Below are 17,968 nucleotides of genomic sequence, written 5' to 3' on the forward strand. Positions count from 1 at the left end.
TCTAGCTGTGCTCCCCCAGGCAAGTTGTTTAATCTCTGTGAAACTTGGTTTTCTCAACAGTAAGATAGGAGACAAACAGGACCTCCTTGGAGGGTCATTGTGGGAATCCAATAAGATAAAGCATGAAAGTGCTTAGCCGAGACCTCCCCAGGTGGGGACGAAGTGGCAGCAATCTGACTCAGCAGGAGGAGTATTTCACCCACTGACATTATTTAGAATTGTGGGTGCAATTGTATCATTACTTGTAAATTCTTTACATACATCGCACTGACGATGAACAGCCCCCGACCCACCTCAGCATGTCATTGGCTCCCAGCAGAGTGTATGCCCACACGTGTCTGCTTTAAATGTTTCTCTGCACGAGGTGCCAGGTCCACCTCCCAAATGTCTCCAGCCCACCTGCTTCTGCACACTCTCGCAGCTGCAGCCTCCTTACCTGAGCTGTTCCCAGTGTCTCCCACCTGTTCCCCTTCCTCTAGTTCTTCCTACAAACTGCACCATCGGTTAGATCAGTGCCTAGAAAGCTCTGAGATGTGCATTCCTTGCACATAGTAGGCACTCAAATACATTCAAACTTAGTTGGGAAAAACACCTTCATGGCCCAATTTATATTGTCATTCAAAGATAAAGGTAGATGTGGCTACAGTTCAGCCATCATTGCCGGTGGGGAAAAACAACAAGCACGTCTGTGAAAGCTGCTTTTTCCTGCTGCTTGGGGGGGATTAGGCCATCGCATGGTGAAAACCATTGCAGCCACCACCGCAGAAACCAGACCACCTGAGGTGTTCCTAGATAAGGGCCCTGCAGCCATCCTGCTGCTGTGCAATCCTCTCAGTCTTGTTGCAATGTAGGGGTCAGAGTCACAGAGAGCGCTGTGGATAGCACGGCACCCATGCAGGGACCCTGTAGCTCAGGTGGTGCCATAGCACAGTTGTGACCCCTTGGAGTAAGTGAGGGAAAGGTGGTGCTCTGATGAGGCCGTGCAGACTCGGCCTCAGTTCTTATCAGATCCCATGGGCTGCCCGAGCCAGGCGGCTTGCAGTGCAATAACAAACCACAATTGTCAGTGATGAGGGGTGGAAGCAGTGAGATCTAGCAGGGAGAAAGTTAGGGCTCTGAACTGTTTTTCCGGGCTCTGAACTGTTTTTCCAGACTCTACTTTACTGATATACTAAGATCTCTGATAGATCTCCAGCCTTTCCTAGCTCAGCTCCCTTCTGTGAAATGTTCCATCTGTTAAATGGGAGAATAATTATTCATTGTAGGACCACATGCAAACTAACTCCTTAAAATTAATAAGCTTTGAAAATGAAATGGGATATGTGTTTATAAACTGATTTTTAAAAATTCAAATATATGCTATTTCATGCATGGGTCTCTGGCCTTTTTAACCTGGGAAAGTCACCCCACCATGGACTCAATCACTGTCTCAAACGGGGCAGCGATGGACGTTGTTGAGTGCTTGCAGTGTCCGGTCCAACGCGAACACGTCTAGGAAACGAGTCCTGAGCGCCTGTCGTCGGGGTAACTGATGACGCTTTCACTTCAAGGTGTGGGCCTGAGCTCAAGGGGGGAAGTAAATGAATTGCCTTGACTACATCTCCTCCCCACCGCTCCTGATCCACGTAAACTCATTACTGCCAAAACTACTTCAATATTACTGAGAGGGGGTGGCAACCCATATTTTGGAAAATTGTTAAAGCGATGCCTTCGTTTTTACTTGGCATTAGCAAACTCAACACTTGTTTTGTCATTGCAATTCTTTGTGAAAATCTGGTCTTCACTCGATTTACAGTGAATTATAAATGCCAGCACCAAAACAAAGAGTAACACACAATGCCCTCAGGTGCATGCCTCGCCTCCTGATGTGGATTTCTAGGTCCCGTGGCTTCCATGAGGGAAAGCATGCCGGGCACACACGCACTGTATTTCAAATGAAGATTTTATGTAAGCTTATTTTCATAGTGATTCCGAGAGTAGCTGCCCTGCTTTTCAGCTATGCAAACTGGAAATAAAGTAGGCACCCTGCCGGCTCCCTGACAGCGGGCCGGGCCCGGGCTGCCATGGGTGACTCGCACAATGACATCTAAGTGGTCCAGAAAAGAACCCTGACTAATGGCTTTTGGATTCCTTATGACCTTTGATCCTTGATGACTTGGACAAAAATAAATGATCTAATTTCAAGAAACTACATCCAGCATGTGAACTCTAATGAGTGAGAGAATTTACCTGCTAAGCAATGATTAATAGGTCCATGCCACTTACAATAATTCCTTAGATCTTAGCCAAACTAGAGAGAAAATACTTTTCAGATGCTCGCTTTTTAAAACAAATTCAACTTCCAGGATGCTGTGGAATCTGAGAGTGCCCACAGCAGATACAGTCCCGACGCAGAGGAAACACAAAAGGATTTCCCGGAGCAGACTTCCAGTTGGTGAGTAGTACTAGGAACAAAAGCATTTATCCCTCCAATGTATGTATTGTTTCTGTAGTTTGTGGTTCCGTGACTGTCCTACTGACAAAGGCTACCAGATCTGGAGGGCTGCAGAAGGGGGACTTAGGGGCCCTCGCCTCTGAGAGCGCCCACCACCAGAGCTCTGAAGCTAGGTGGGGGCGAGGAAAACATTCTGTATCACTCAACCTTCACAGCTCCCTTTGCCCACCGCAGAACACACAAATGCATTGCCAACACAGCCCAAAAGAAAAGTCTGTATAACTGCAGAGTTCTTGGTCTGTCGGAAGCTTTCTGGGTAGTTGAGGGACCCAATGGGAACTCTCTGAGATTCATTTAGGGCAGGGACACTACCCTGCATCCTGCTCCAATGGTGGATCCATGTCATACATTTGTCCAGACCCACAGAACGTGCAACACCCAGAGGGAACCGTACCATGAACTATGGACTGTGGGCAATAGTGATGTGTCGGTGCAGGCGCATCATTGTAAGGAAGGCGCTACTCTGGGGGGGCGTCAGTAGTGGGAGAGGCCATGCGCAGATGGGCGGGGAGGTATAGGGCAATCTCTGAACCTTTTCAGCTCTGCTTGAACCTGAAGCTGCTCTATAAAATAACATCTATCTTCTCAAAACTCTGATATTCCAAAGAAAGTCCTTGTACACTGAAAAAGAACGGAAAGCTGGCCAAGGGAGGTGGGGAAAGGGAAATAGTCCAATTGGCAAGGTTAAAGTAATAGGTTAAGTCTCAAAATCAAAGGTGAAGAGAAGCAGTGATCTGCCCATTTAAAATCTGTGTCTTGGGCGTAAGCCTTGGTTCTTCCTATGCACAGCGTGGTCTGTGGGCCAGCACCACCCGCAGCACCTGGGGCTGGTTGGGAGGGCAGACTTGCAGGACCTGGCCCCTGAACCAGACTCCTGATTAAAAAAAAAAAAATTTAAAAGTCCCCAGATAACCTGAGTACACACTAACTTATAAGAGGCACTGCTTTACAAGGAGCAAAAGAACCTCAAATTTGGTAGCGATTCCACTTTTAGATGGTACGATTTCATTTTTAAAGTTACTATTTACACCTCAGTTAAATCTGCAAGCAGGTACTTTGCTATATATCTCATGATACAGATTCAGAGGTGGTGGTGACTGTTGATGCTATATGGCGTAAAAATCAAAACGAAGAAATATCTTCTATTTAGAAACATAACAACCATTCCACTTCTCCCCATCACATCAACCCAGCGATGTTTCCAGTGACTTGATTTATCACAACACCCCCATTGCACGCTAATTTACAAAACCCAGGGGCAGGCTGGGCCATGCCGACTTTGCCATGAATAAAGAAGGAAGTAATTACTGTCTAAGTTTACTTGGCGTAAGAAAGTAAACAGGACACTCCAAGCCAGCCTAACTTTTTCTGTGACAAAAGGCACCTTCTCCCCAAATTACCAGAATAATGACTTCAACCCTCCATTTTACTTTGGTTATTAATGAAAGCCAGCTTGGGTCCCCAAAGCCAGCATTCCAGTCCATTTTGCCTTGTTTCTCTTCCACCTTCCCATGGCCAGTAGTCGACGAGCCAATGCTATGATCGCGTTCACAGTGCTTCTCTCGAACTTGGTATTGGGAACCACAGGTGGGAAAAGAGACACCACCTAGGTGCTACCGAAGGCCAGCCTCTCATCCTCAGAAGCTGGTATACCTACCACTTAGACATGGGAACAGCCCCAGAATACCACAGGCTGTGACAGCGAACCTACGTGACATGCTATTTATGTCAGTTCCCAGGTAAAATATAGCCTCTGTGCCCCGAAGATTACCTGAATCATAACGTCACATTTGAATGGTATTTCACAGATTTTTTCCCAAAGGCTCCGAGCATCTACCCCTTAATTAAATCTAATTTTGGTTCCCAGCACAGAGTGTTACTGAGCATATTCACTTCGTGAGACACGGAAGTGCAATATACATCATCTTCACCTCCTCACTCCAGCCTCATGAAGATGTTTCTGCGTGGGAACGTTCCAAACTGATTTATGGCGCTATTGCAACAACTAAGCAACTAATCTTCCAGTATAAATGTAACACATCAGAACAACCTAACTGAAACATATAAATTCCACATATACTTAAAAAATATTAGTCTGTAATTTAACATAGCGGAATGTTTCTAAGCCTATATAACCTTGCATGCAGAGGCAGTTTTTCAAGCATTAATACTTAAATGGGTCACAGACACCACATCTGTCATTCTGTCCTGAAGTCTATGAGGCAAAACCAAGACTACGCTGGCCTATTGATTTTTCTAGCATTTGCTTTAATTTACTTAACCATCGAGAAATCCATCAGTACATAAAGGACAACTGTCCATTACTGCCTCATTTGCAGACATTCCTTTCCCTCGTTTTTTGGTAAATATTTCCCTTAAATTGCTACGTGTTTACAGTGTAAAAACGAATTAGGAAAGTGCTCACACCTGTTTCTGTTCGGTAACTGCTGCACTGAGGTATATGTAATGTGCTTAAAGATAGAATAAGTATCTAGACATTATTACATCTGTGTGCAAAGGGTGGTAAATTAGATCCTAATTACATTAACAGGGATTCTGCCTCCCAGCTTAAATTTTACATGAGCACTCTGCAAAAATCCAAAAGCTCTGCTGTGGTTTCTTTATGAGCTGGTGATTACAGCTACTTCCTATGCGGTCACTAAATATTCTGTTTACAAATAAATGAAGAAGCTTTGAGCCAACTTGCCAGGGTAATAATCTATTTTTTTCCTCCCCCTCCCTCTTCCCGACAAACCCTCGCCACATATGCATGGCAACAATCAGGAGCCCCGGCTTCATCTAATTACTCCATCACATAATTTCACAAATTGCCTTGTCACTGGGGAGCCTAGTGCAAAACACGCTCACAGTGGGATTTCAGGCAGCAGCTTTCATTTACTACTCATTCCTCGTTAAATTAAACACGAAAACACCAGTTGTGTGAAAGAAGTCAAAAAGAATGCCTGCGAAAGAGCCAGACGAGTGTATCTCCTATTTACCATTTCATCAAGTACCTTGCTGGCAAAAGGCATCTCGAACAGAAGGATCCCCTTGGCTGGCCCCGTCCTTGTCTCAGTGAAGCTGCTGCGACAGACCACAATCAAAAGGCCACAGACAAATGGGCTTCTTCTCCCGAAAATAAGCTTCCTCATAGATCAACAGGAAACGTGGGTACCTAGTGAAACATCTGATACTCCCGAACCCCGGCATTCTTTACCCTCTCTGCCCTGTGAATGCCTGGCCACGATCCTCACGTGAGAATGAGGGTTTGTATCCGATGAACGATGCCAAGCCCTTTGAAGGCATAAACAGTACACCATATTTCCATTCTGGCTGGAAAGGAGGAACCAGATTCCACTAATCTTTAAAAGTTCTCAAACGGAAAGATCATCAATCAAGTTCAAACAGTATTAGATGATTTCCTTTTTAAGTATCAATGCCTTGCGTGTTTCTGAAACACATCAAGATAAATGCTCACCCATCTCACTGCGGATGTGGGTGGAAGAAAACCAGTGTGGGGTGGGTGACATTACCAGAGGGCGTGAACCTGAGGTTACAGCCCTGGAAGCTGATATTTTTATATCAACAGCTAAACGCTGCCGCTGAGAATTAAAGGTATTTCTTTGTAACTCAGGAGCCAGCAGGTCAGGTACCATTTTACATCACAAACCAGTCCTTCATGCATGTAGATCTGCCAGCATTAGCTGCACAGGGAGGAGAAGACATTAGCAGCAGCTGTCTCGCTGCTTTCACACTGAAAATTCCATTCATACAGACAGGTGGAGTAATTTAAAAGCCAATGTGGTGCAATTTCGATGTGACTAATGTCACTGCCTCCTAAAATGCCACCATTACCACTGTTTATGGAAACATTACTAAAATTACATTTTATTCATAAGAATTTTAGGATTCTGGTTATTACTAGCTTTAAAATGATCAGACCTCAGTGTCATACCCCAGAGCGGTGGCTTCATTCTCCAGGGTTTAGCAGCCTTCTTTGCTGAGAAACGACAGTTGGATTGTAGTTTCAAGAGTAATCGTGGCTGCGTTAAGCAGTTTCCTCTATCTCCATAAAGCAAATTAAAGACATAGCTCTTTGGCGTCCTGGACACGTGACAGGCACAAAATCTTCAAGGAGCTAAATTCCGTGTTAGAAGGTTTAGGTAGGATTTGTAGGAGGAAGGATTCCTCACCCCCAAACGACCCCCAGACACTGTTAGTAACAGACGGGGGCAGAGATTTACATATTTCCATAAGGAAGGCAGCACAGGGCAACGTTGAAACTCTGAAATTCTAACAGCGTATACTTATTACAGTTGTACAAAATATCAACAGCTGTAGCTATGCCTTTTTTATGGGCAGAGATGTCTGGCAAAAGAACCTGGACAGGAAAGGACCACCCCTGACACTTATTTACCAATAACCATTAGATTGTACGATGAAGTTTTTTGCCAATCCCTCTGGTCCCCATTTGTATTGGAGAAAGTAGAAATTAGCTAACTCACGGGATGAGATTATAATTGCACTTTTGAGTTCCCACGGTGCAATTTGATTCGCCCTGTGTTAGAGAGGCAATGTGGTGGAAAGCACATGGAGGTTCAAGTCAGGAGATCCTGGTTCCAGCTCAGCCAGTTCCTAGCTTTCAACCTCGAAGAAAAAAATCACTAACTTCTCTAAACTTCATTCCTGTCATGCTGCCCACCTTACAGGATGGTCATAAGAACTGAGGGTTTGTGAAAATATTAAACTACAAAGTACCACAGAGACACACAACTTTATTTCGCCTTTTGGTCAATTTTTCTTCAACTGTTAAGAGGATAGAATAATCCAGTGTCAAAATAGCCCAGCAATTAGTAGATAATTTTTTAAAAGCTCCATAAAAGTAACATTACGTAGGCAGGAGATGATTTCATTTTTTCTTAAAAATAAAATCAAGTCATTTTTGTAGAGCTTCTCCCCCAAGAAGTTTGGAAACGGACTTTTCTCTAAATAATAGATAGGAATTAGTCCTAAACTTCTATTATAAACTGCAGTAGAATTTGTCTCCCCTCATTTATCTTTCCTAAAATGAGTGTCCCTATAAACAGACCATACCTCCTGGCCCCGAGACACCCTAAGGACTTCCTCGGACACTGGATTCTCGAGGTCACTCGTGTCCCAGGGGATCACCTGGGCTACGCAGGGGCGCCAGCAACAAAGGCAATGCAGAAGCTGATGCAGCAACCACAGACTATGGCACAGTGAGGAGCAAAGGCACCGCAAGGTGTCATTTCTTTTCACACCTTCTGCTGTGTGTGTGTAAAGAGATGATACCAGGAGGACATTCAAATACAAGCAGCTAAGTCAAACCAAGGTCTCCATTTCAGAATATTTTGAATACTATATTTAAAAACCAAGCAATTTGTATCTCATTTAAATATCAACTAATCCAGGATGTTTGTATGTGTAACATGGGTTTGCTGAGGTCTGTCTTTCCTTTCTAGTGCTCAAAGATAGAGCAGTACACCTTGTACAGGGACCCACGCTCGCTGGACGGGAATTTGCTGAGTGAAGGCATTTTGCAATGGCAAGAACAGACAAGGCCTAAAATGCACTCGAAATGTTAGAAGATTGCCTGGAGTAACTCTTGCAGCTACTCCTTCGCTCTTGGAAGTTCTCTATAGGCCCCCGGAGACCAGACGCCTTGTCCGAGTTCCTGAGAGCTCTGCCCTGCTCTCCACACGCTAAGGCGAGTACCGTGCCCACAGAGGCACGCCAGCCCGACCAGGGTCGGCGTTCTGCAATGTCGGGACGGGCGGTCGTAAAACAGCAGCACCCTTGTGGTGATCAGGCATTTTGATGTGCATTCACACGATCACTATCAATTACTATCTTGGAGCCTTAAAAAATAGTATTTGCCACCTCACGGCATTCAGTCTAAAGCAGGTAAGCTTGGGCCATGATGGGGGGGGGGTTGTGACCTAAGCAGCAGACCATTGCAGTGTGGTCCCTGCTCTTTGGTGACCCTCTGGTATGGGCTTACATCAGCAGAAATAGAAAACCAGAACCCTAAACATAGAAGTAAAACGGATCCATTTTCCCCACTGGGACTGGTCCAGAGGGTACGGGTTCAGTTGCCCGAGTCCATGGGGGACATATATACACACACGGTCCGGCTCACGCTTCCATAAGGAAGGCTGACAAGCGATGAGGATGTTTTCTGCTCACTCAGACAAAGTCTCCTGAACTCCACAATGTAGAGATTTACTTCTACTGGCAAAACAACCACCACCCACTGGAAACCAGAACATTAGGAATCCTTTCTAAAACAAAACCATCGGAGTCTCTCTCCATCAAACCTTCCTAGGAAAGCAAAGGACCTTCACGAGAAATCTTAAACATTGAGAAAGTGAGAAGCCAAGCTGACGTTGCATCAAATTCCTATGGGGTGGACTGAGTTGGTGTAAGGAATACATTCATGCACATCTATGCGATGCCCCGGTTTTAATCTGAAAGATAAATTGAGGAGGAGCAGTTGCCTAGTCACTGACTGAGTTTGATATTTTATCTTCAAAAATATATCATCACTAAGAGGAATCAGAGGAAGACATGATATTGATATGTGCTTTGAAGTGTAAACGGCTGGCTAGTGTTCAAAGAGGTGTGTGCATCAGCAACCAGCAACGTAACAAAATGGGCTTATACGGGCACTTTTGTTTTGAACCTGATCCTTTATTTAATTAGCCTGATTAAGAGGATATCAGAAAACCAAACCGTAGTGTATTTTTGACCTAGCCTTGGGAACAGAAGGAAAATCTTAAATAATTTGACAAATTGCCAGCCAGACCCTCTACGAGCTCCTCATGGAAGGCACCAGTCATCGGTGAAGTGAACAAACCATTCGACTGAGCACAGAAATCTCAGTCACGCCCTAAAAATAACACAGCCGCGGCCAGAGCTCATTTGCTGTGAGTTCTATGTACCTGGATACACGGGCGATTTTAAAGTTGGACATTTGTTTTTACTTTTGATTGTTTTCTTTTCCCCCATTGCCTCCTCATCAACTGACTGTAATTACCCCAGGTCAGAGGTGCAGACTGGGACGGGAAGAAAGGCTGGGGCCAGGGGAAGGGGGGGTGTGGAAGGCTGGGAGAGAGAGAGCTCTGCCAGGTCACTAATGGCCTCTGGGGCAACAACTTGGAGAACAGGCTGATGCTTCGCCTTTGATCTTCTAATTCACAATGATCATTAGTATTAACTCCGATTCTTCTGGGTGAAGAATTCCAGCTGTAGCCTTTTCAGTTTACCTGACCTAAGAAAATTCATCACCCACCCCATTAGGATTTCAATAACCAGCTAAGAAAAAGAAAAAGGCAGTTGCCCCAGAATCTTGAAACCACCGCTTCATTATTAAAACAGACTTTAGATGATGTATATCACAGAAGAATTAGGGCATTCCAGTATTACCCCCAAGTAATGAAATAACCTCTTCTATTTTCCCCCTGAGACAGATGATTTCCAATCGGATAAAAAAAAATAGTCAGGGTTCCTATCTAATCAAAGTTGAAATATGCTATCTCCTAAGGAGCTGAGATTTTTTCAAATTAAAATACAGGGATTTGTCATCCAAGCCTGGGTCACTCTCAGCAAAGCCTGGCTCTGACCCACCCTCATCACTAAAGACTGTGAAGGTCAATGGCAACTCCATGTAAGGGGGAAAGTAATAACTACAAAGATATTCTTCTTACAGAGTTAAGAGAGCTCATTTTTCACTTGGTACATGGACATCTGGAAGGGAAAAAATCTCACCTTTCATACCAGTTTTCAAGTCTCTCAATTTAATAATGTACCCGCGGACAACACGTGGCGAAGAAGGAATCAAAGTTAGCCGCCGTCTCTACCAGCCACCTTCTCTGGTTCAGGCACATGGAAGAGCAGGAAGAGACGTCACGATGAGGTTGAAGGTGATACTTTGTACCACCCCCACTGACCCTGCGGGCACCAGTTCAGGAATACAGTCTTCCTGTCACTACCTTCTTAGGACGAATGGTAGCTGAAGGACACTAGCCAGTGAGGCACGGAAGGAAGATTCATAGTCAAAACTGACAAAGTACAGAGGTGAGGAAATGGTAGGAGAGGAGCAAATTCTTTCTACTACGTACCTACATGCCTACCTAATACCTTTTGACCTTTCGTTCACCTGGATCAGCAGAATGGGTTATCTGGGTACCAATCAGAAGTACTCTTTCACTGTCATAATAGCTTATAATAATTAGAGAGCAGTTCTTCCAAAATTACAAGCAGAGATATGACACTGATGTCTCCAACAGATCTTATTACCAAAAGCAAAACCAATGAAACAACAGCTGCCTCTTCTAGAGCGTTCAATTCCCAATTCAATTCCACTTACTCCATCCTTGGAGTGGCAGACCCGCAGGGCACTTTTCATCTAATAGTGTTTCTATGGAAACGCCATTCTCAACCTGGAAGATGTACAACCCTTCACTTTTGCTTTCGCCGCATTGAGAGGAAAGTCTTATAAATAAGGAATCGAGACATAAATCTGGCCAGAGACCAAAAAAGTATATATTTTTCCAGGCTAGAAGCTCACAAAAAGAAACAAAATGAAACCAAATAGCAAAACACATGTCTCTAACTTAGAAACTACATTTGTCCCAGTAGCAGCCAATGGGATCCTCAAGATCAGTGAACAAGGAACCCAGGAAAACGTGAATGAAAATCAGTTCGCCTTCAGGACCACCTCCCCTACTGGTCACTGCCAACCATGGATGTCACCCACTGAGTGGCTCTTCCCCTGAATCTGCGGGGTTGCATTTCTATCACCTCCACTCTTCTGACTTTCAGGATTTCTGGGACACACGGCAGCTCCACGCAGGGACTCCTGTCACTGCATACTTTAAATAAGAACCATATTAACCATATTTTCTAACTAGATTATACTTAAAATTGCACTATATTAGGGAAGGAAAACAAAAAAGAAAAAAGACCTTTAATTTTTACCTTATACATTGTATTTATTCCTTCTCATTTCCACTAGGGCAAGTCTTTGTAACACCAATGCAGCAAAATAACCACTAATATGCAAAACACATCCAGCTTAACATTATGACGCAGGAGGCTACATTTACCATTGGAATAATGCCCTTCAGAAGGAAAGAGAAACCTTGATGTGACATATGCCCCCGAACTGACTGTCACTCTATAGTGACTCATATGCCAATATTAAGTACTTTTTAATTGTTTGCAATAATTTGTCTTCAGGCAAATGCAAGCATTTCAATTAATAAATGCTTTTATTTTCTTTCTAATTCTCTCTTATTACCTAAATGTCAGTCATTCTTTTCAATTCCAGGGAACAGTTGTTTTAAGAGACCTTCTCTCGTTATCAGAACTGGCACATGTTCAACTAAGTAGTCTAGGCTGAAAAAAATTTACATCAGTGAAATTTCCTTTTTACCCTGTATCACCGAAGATCAAAACCTGTTTCCTTTTTCTTTCAGTGTTTTCATTATGCACAAGTATGTCCAGTTGAGCTTGCTAGAGACCATGAGTCCAAGAATGGAGCTTTAGTTCTCTCTTTGGAGTAGTAAAATGTGCTCCTGATTAAATCTACCTGTGCATAACTACAGAACGACACATTTTTCTTATGCAGCTGGGGTGCAAATCCAGAAAGGAAGGTTTTTTCTTTCTTTCTTTTTTTTTTTTTATTCAGGGCCTATTCTGCAGCTCTAACACACAAATGCTTGAAAGCCCTTTCAAAGGCAGATTTTTTTAAAACTGAATAAGCCCAATTAAAAGATTGACCCATTTCTTTGAAAAAGGAAAAAACTAGCAATTTGCTTTTAAAGAGGTGTGTGAGGTTTTATGTCTTTGACATTTAATATATTAGCTTTTATAATTTGCTAATGAATTGTTATTGCTATTGTTTTAATAAGCCAGTTTCCATTGCTCTTTTATATCTAGCAAGATTTAAGAAAGAATTTTCTAGATACATTTAATTAATTATAGAACAAAAATGTGTTACATTTAAAATTTGTAGACAGTCTTGCAACTGAATCCTGCGTCCCTGGAGACCTCTCAGAACTTGAAATAAAGTTGCTGAAGGATTAGTACTGAGATGTCAGTAGTTACTTACATTTGGACAAATCACAACAAAACTCTCTTTAAAACTCTATAGGTTTTCCCACAGAATTTGCTATAATCAGCTCCTGATTATAAATATTACCTAAGTAGTCTGTGCATTCCTTCACAAAGTATATATAACAAGACAAGAAGCGTGCTCCTTGTGGCTAGAGATCTGTTGGCCCTTGTAATTAGAGAAGAGAGAAGGGAATCTTTCCCAGGGGGAAAGTAAGAGGGAGTAAATTTAAACATACCTCCTAACTTTGTTTTTTACATGATATTATAAGAGCCTTTTCTTTTTGGAGACCATTACCATTATCGACATTTTCATGTGAGCAGCCGGCAGTGGAACGGGACTGGAGGGCATGGGACTATCCAACAATCAGCTAGGCGACATCTATGAACACTCATGTACATGGGCAAATGGAGAAGCTCCCCCTTCCGGGGCTGTGAGGGAAGCCAGCACAGACCCCAACACCTACAGAAATCAGGCAATTCACGGACAACTCCTATTACCATCACCCCAATATGTAGACCACTAAAAACATTGCAATGTAGGTATAATCATGCTGGCTGTCAAAAAGATTTTTGTTTTGTTTTTTTTTTAAAGAAGGTACTGTCGCTGTCTGCAAGGTTCTTCACAAGGATACAACCTAGGAAACCAAGAACCGGATTCATGCATAAAAGGACCTGCTTCTCTCTACCCTGGTTCCATCTGAACCAATATTTGATTATATTTTATTCAGGGGCAACTAAGCTGCAAATAAAGCCAAGGCTCCTTTGCAGAGTGAGGTGTAGGTTGAGGAGATCTATTCATTTTCTTCTGTTAGTACAGGAAATAGAAACATTTTGGTGGTGACTTCAGGGTCGACGTGACTTGGTCCCCTCCGTGCACTCAACCTCCAGATCAGGTTGGCTGCTCAGTGCTGGTGATGAGATACCAGCCTGGCTACATCAGCGCTACTGACCAACTATCACTTCTTACCTCCTGCTGATTTCAAACACCCCAGACCCTGGCGCTCCCTCACCCCCTCTGCAGTGCTCAACAATCCCCAGGAGCACAGGTGCACCGGGCGGATCTCAAACCATCTCCGCACGGCAGCCAGTGTCAGGTCAGTCCTGGCACCTCGGTCAGGTCTTAGGTAAGCCTAATAAGATGTTAAAGTCAGCTAAACAATCTAAATCTTCAAGGACCTCCCAACATTAACCAACCCCTCAAGCCGATTCCAGCATGGTCAGCATCATCTAGTAACTGTTTAGAACCATCATGGGAAGAACTGAAGGGTGGAGACCATTTTTTTAGTTTCTCCTGCTGCTCTCAGTTTTGATTTCACTCATGGATGCTGGAAACTCTGGAGTTATTTATAGCCTCGAGCATCATTGGTGACACAGCCTCTGTCCAGAGTTGCAGAACCAGCCTGGGCTTCAATATCCCCTGCTTGTCTCCCTGCATCCAAACACATCACTGAGGACCATGGCTTTGAAAGTAGGCAAGGGCATAAGGGTCAACAGGTCAAGACACATTTGCCACAATGCAGAGTTAACTTTAATACTTAAGAAACATAAACTGTGGTAAAAATAGTAACATGAAAGGTTGCCTCCTGACATTTTTTAAAAGGCAAGGTTCTTACTATTCGTTCATTTTAGGCTAGGCAACGCTACCACTTGTCTAAATTCACCCCTTGTCCCCCAGAGTGAAAGTCCCCTGGTCAATAATTTTGCTGAGTTTTAAAATATTATTTTACTCATAAATTTCCATTTTTATCTTCTTCCTTGGATGTCATTAAATCAGTGTGCACTTACAAAAATATCCACCACAATATTATGATTATAAATATTTTGAACATGAAATTCATTCAGAACAATAACCAAACCAAACAAATCCCTCGGTGGCAGAAAGCCCCACTTCTCCAGTTCCTCACATCTCCAGGAGAATTCCTGCAGTGAAAACAGCAATACTCACACAGACAATATAAACTGTTACTCTGCTTGAAAAGTCACCAGGGACTACACAGGAAGAGCTGACTCTCTATTGCTGTTTTCCTTTCCAGTTCTAAATGCAGGGACGACTTTCCCTGTGCAGCCCTGACTCACATGAACATTTTGGAATGGCAGCCAGTGCATTCAAACCACTTAAAAGCAAATTATGGGAGCACCCTGCCATTGCAACGAGATTGGATTTTTTGCGGACCATTCGTTACAAAGGTCCATGAAAGCATTAGAAGAAATGAAGTCCTTCTCTCTGGGGTTGGTCTTACTTGCTTCTTAGGGAAAGCTGGTTCTAAGTACTTAAGAGGCACACTGAGAAAAGCGGCATCATTAACATGCATACTTAAAACCACAAGTGCACATGAACTCCTAAACCTTAGAACTTACGAAAGTTAACAACATAGCAATAGTGAATGAACTTCAAACCAAACTCCTCATGGGGGGTATGCATCTAGGCAATAAGTGCTGACACTTCTGTAAAAACTGTGGGAACACAGTGATTTATGAAATATTCCAGGTCCAGAGGGATCACTTTTCCCCCATTTTTTTCTACCAAAACTGTCCATATTTAGTTTACATATGTCATTTAGAATCCACTTACTGTTAGATGCTGGAACAGCCACGCCCTCATGATATTTGTGGCTACTTTGGGAAAGATGCCACGCTTTTTGTGACGCTTTTTGTCTTTATCTGGATCGTCATCGTCACCTGTGCTGGGGGAAGCTACACTGTTGTCCAAGCCATCACCTGCAAACATAGTGAATCAAATTTTGACTGATGCTACCTTGACATGCTTTATTCAAATAGAATGCCTTTGGATATACACAAAACCAAAAGAGCAATATAAATGATTAATAGTTTCTTTGGTACTGTTTTTTTTTTTCAAGACAGAGAAAGAACAAGGCCTAGGCTCAAAAGTGGTCAGGTCTAAGGAACTTCTGCCAGAGAACAGTGTAAAAGGTCGAAGGGAGTGGAGGGGAGCAACCGGTCTCTCTAGCGGCTCTGCCACCATGGTAGTTACTCTAACGCGTGTATCTGAGACCTGCCAAGTGTAACTCCTTTGGGGGAGTTAAAGATGGCGGCCGCCATGATCGGAGTTGTGGTCCCTGTCACACGGAGTCCCTGATGTCAACTTGTGAGGAGATGCATTTAAGATGTTAACTATTTCCACAAGCAATATATCTTAAGACTGAATTAGGCCAAGGAAATGTAGGTAATCCATCACATAAGCAGTTTTGACATAGGAATGCTTCAAATAGAATGTAATTTATCTTATCATAGAAAGAGAACATCAAGTTTAGTAAGGGGAAATCTTCCAAAATTGTTTTTTAATTAAAAAACAATCACTATTTAAATCAAATAAAGTGATGTTTAATTAACAGTCCGTTGGAGTTGTATTACCCTGATAATCCAGGCAGTTTCTAAAATTCTCATGCATTGAAATCATTCTTACTGGGAAGTCACCTGTTTACACATGCCTGTGTGTTGGGTTCTGTTTGTCCAGGGATTTTTGTTACAACGTTTAAGCTGTTTCTTTCAGAAAATATCTTGGCTCTGTGATACAATAAACTTCAAAATGTATTATTTCTTTTACATTGCCATGTCTCATAAGAAAAAAAATTCAGCTCATATAATCACACTGTTCAAAATAAGTCATAGGATACAAACAAAAGTAAGTACTTGGTGTTTTGGTGCAAAAATCAAAGGAAAAACAACAGCGAACTAAACCCACAGCACTAAAAAGTAGCTTTGCTTCTATCAACATGCTTTTCTACCTGGAGCCCCAGCTCTTGGTGGGAGCTACTGGATTTTAGAAAAGGCTTGTTGATCTGGACCCAGAAAGAGGAACTTAGCAGCAGAGCTTAGCAATGAGGTAACCCGTGTCCTGAGAGCACATCCATGTGGACGCGTGGGTCCCTGGAGAGCAGCCTGCACGGCCCAGAGCACCTGGTGTATGGGAAGAGGCGTTCGTTTCCCAGGGACGGCATGTTGCTTCATGAGTCCCCATCTTTGCCGTTAGCCTACATACTGTATGTACAAAAAGTATCCTCTGGTTTAATTTCTGTCTAATCCATAGCAATTATGTTACCATGAATCAGTTGTTTTTAACAGCTCCCTCAGGAGACGCTCAGCACCTCTCCCAAAAAAGAAAATTGCCCCCAAATTGCCTTGACTTGTACTGAGTTCAAGTTTAAAATTTTGTTGAAGAACAGACTAACTTCAACATTTCTGCTATGATTGCAGTATAGGCCACACATACAACATGCAGAACTTTTCAGAGGTTACTTCTTATTAATTTAAAAATCCATTATTTTATTGTACTCGAAATCCATATGTGTTTACTAAAGTTACCACAGAATAATGGCTACCTTCTCAGCGGAAAAGATCATGAAGACCCACAGTTCCAAAGCTCTCAGCATGTGGATGAAGAAAGTGCTAGTGTTCCCATTGGCTGACTTTCCCAAGGTCACGCAGCCTGGGATGGAGCTGGTGAGTCTGCGCTGGACCAGACCCTCCCACCCTAAATCAGTCTGCCTCCCATCCCACCCAACTCTTTATTTGCATAACCAAGTGTTTCATAAGATGTCCCCTTGGATTTGCCTAACAAATTCTTTGAAAGTCCAGTATTTAAAGAGGCTTTTTATTCAGAGAAGCAATTCAGCATATAACATAACAATTCATTAAAGAAACATGAGCAAAGAAAACAACTCAACAGCTTTTAAAATTTCAGTGGGCTAATCCACTTGCAATATGCAAAAGGTAAGCAAGGAAAAGAAACATATTACTTGATCATTGATTAAAAATGAAAAGCTTCTAACATAACCACACAGTTTTTCACCACCATGATTGTCTTCCACCTTTAAAAAAAATAGCCTTTCTATCCATCTCAAAACCCCCTCAGATTAATTTAGCAGGCAATGCTTAGTGCCTGCCTAGAAGAGAATTCATTGATAATTTATGGAAATATCTACCATAATCCAGCAGAGATGACTTTTTTTCAGCTTTGTGCATCAATAGATAATCAAGGCCTTAAAGCAGCCTTAGCTTCCCATTACCTCAGGCAAAAGAATTCCTGAAAGCGTGCCTTGAGGGCACCTGAATTATATACTCCATTAGGAGAGGAAGGCTTTCTGCATTCCATGTGTAACACTCACCAGAACCTTTCCTGTTTATTTCTGCTGTATGAAAGCAGAAGCATTAGGAACAGAATTTTTTAAGTGAAGACTTATGTAGATACAATGGAGAAACCTTTCAAGCAGGAGCCAGATCACCCCCTTCAGTCCCTGGCAGTGACCTCTCCCGAATAAAAGGTTTCTATTACATCATTAGCTCCAGCCAAAAACAGCCTTGGCTTAATGCACA

General features: G+C 42.8%; 1 protein-coding gene across 3 annotated transcripts in view; it reads right to left on the reverse strand.

The window, feature by feature from the left end:
* Window positions 1-17,968, reverse strand: part of MEIS1 (Meis homeobox 1) — a 129,078-nt gene that overhangs the window by 42,481 nt on the left and 68,629 nt on the right. For all 3 annotated transcript variants that reach the window (XM_037126281.2, XM_037126282.2, XM_037126283.2), the window contains one exon: window positions 15,207-15,352. In XM_037126281.2, coding sequence (XP_036982176.1) covers window positions 15,207-15,352 — 146 coding nt within the window. The remainder of the gene's footprint in view (window positions 1-15,206; window positions 15,353-17,968) is intronic.

Source organism: Artibeus jamaicensis, unplaced genomic scaffold (genome assembly GCF_021234435.1).
Source record: "Artibeus jamaicensis isolate MK-2021 breed Jamaican fruit bat unplaced genomic scaffold, CSHL_Jam_final contig_3174, whole genome shotgun sequence".
Lineage (NCBI taxonomy): Eukaryota > Metazoa > Chordata > Mammalia > Chiroptera > Phyllostomidae > Artibeus > Artibeus jamaicensis.